Source organism: Atta cephalotes (genome assembly GCF_000143395.1).
Source record: "Atta cephalotes unplaced genomic scaffold scaffold00002, whole genome shotgun sequence".
NCBI classification, from domain to species: Eukaryota; Metazoa; Arthropoda; class Insecta; order Hymenoptera; family Formicidae; genus Atta; species Atta cephalotes.
Genome location: NW_012130066.1, coordinates 2,543,781 through 2,545,311, shown reverse-complemented (window position 1 = coordinate 2,545,311; position 1,531 = coordinate 2,543,781). Strand labels below are relative to the sequence as shown.

Below are 1,531 nucleotides of genomic sequence, written 5' to 3'. Positions count from 1 at the left end.
TGAAGAACTGCGAAAGAAAATGTCCAACAAAATTTGTTATAGAAGAACTATCTTCAAATTCATGGATATTTCTAGGAAAGGAATGAATTGACGAAGAAATTCTACAAATTCTACAAACACCCTGTGGGTTGTCACGTGCACGTTGAACTGTCTACGGGCAACGAAAAATCGACGTCGTCGCATCCCAAAAACGCCAACGACGTAGTTGGCCAGCGTTTATCTAGCAAATAGAGCCCGCGGTAACTCTATGTTATATGGCTGATCGAGGGAACCGGTGAAGAAGGCCAAGACGGTACCTCCGTGATGGCCGGCGTCTTCAAGATACATCCATAAATTTTGGCGCACCAAATATTCCCCGAGAATAGCTTCGACTGCATAGGTCGGATCAATAACCGCATAAAGTGCGGGAAGAAAGAGCGCAGCGGCACGTATTCGCAGTATTCGGTCTCGGAGCGTGAACGTGCGTGGACTGGGAAGAAACCCATGGAGATCGGAGTAAAATAGAATCTCGCGATCACGTCGCTGTGTTTTTCCTCGTGCATCAGGAACAACGCGCGAGGCAGCCTTACGCACTTTTTGTTCCGCCTTCACGGATATGATCAAAAGTGCATATGAAATTGTTGCCAAATTTTCGCGATACGTGACGACAGATGGCCAGTGCACGTATTCTTTATCTTTTAATAACAATGTAAATCGATATCGTTATTTAGTCATATTATACATGATAAAAAAATTGCGCAATGACAATATAATGATAAATTGTCGTTTAGAATTACAAGCACGGTGAGAGATGACAATGTTAGAAAAGAATTCATTCAATCACATAAATCCATATCATTATTTAGAGAAAATTTCTTGACGACTTTTTTTTCTTTTCATAATTCCGTAATTATAAATTCACATCGCCTTCAAATTAAAAAAAGTGGCGAACATTTCAGTATTCACGTTTATATTTAAAATTTGAATGTTTTAAGAGTATCTCAAAGAAACGATTTACAAAGAGTCAAACCACTGATCTTCCTTATATTATTAAATTCCAAGCGTACTAACATAGGAACGAAGGAAGGCTGCTCTTAGATAAAGCAACAATAAGATATAAACGGTACATTACCGGAGTGAAATGGATGGAACTATAAAAATTGGAACAGGACAAACGTCCTATAAAGTATTCTTTTACTTTCGGTGCGTTTCTCGATAAAATCGCGGCCAACTCTTCGGCAAGTCTTGTTTGAAACCGAGAAGAAACTGATGGTCCGTAAAGAGCGCGTTGCGGACGGTTCATCTTGGACGTTCCGATTATATCGAGTGGATCTGTGCTCGCGCCCGAAGCGCTGCCAAAGGGACTGCTTCAAAAAGAGAGAGAGAGAGAGAGAGAGAGAGAGAGAGAGAGAGAGAGAGAGAGAGAGAGAGAGAGGAGGAGGAGGAGGAGGAGGAGGAGAGAGAAGAAGAAGAAGAAAGAAGAAGTATACTTATTGTTAGTTAGTTTAGTTAGTTACGTTTAAGTTAGTTACTACTCTACTTAGTTAATTCG

General features: G+C 40.6%; 1 protein-coding gene across 1 annotated transcript in view; it reads right to left on the bottom strand.

Annotated features, from left to right (window-relative positions):
- Nucleotides 1–216: 216 nt before the first annotated feature.
- Nucleotides 217–1,531, bottom strand: part of LOC105622905 (lysine-specific histone demethylase 1A-like) — a 7,207-nt gene continuing 5,892 nt past the window's right edge. The window contains exon 11 of the mRNA XM_012204317.1: nucleotides 217–674. Coding sequence (XP_012059707.1) covers nucleotides 217–674 — 458 coding nt within the window. The remainder of the gene's footprint in view (nucleotides 675–1,531) is intronic.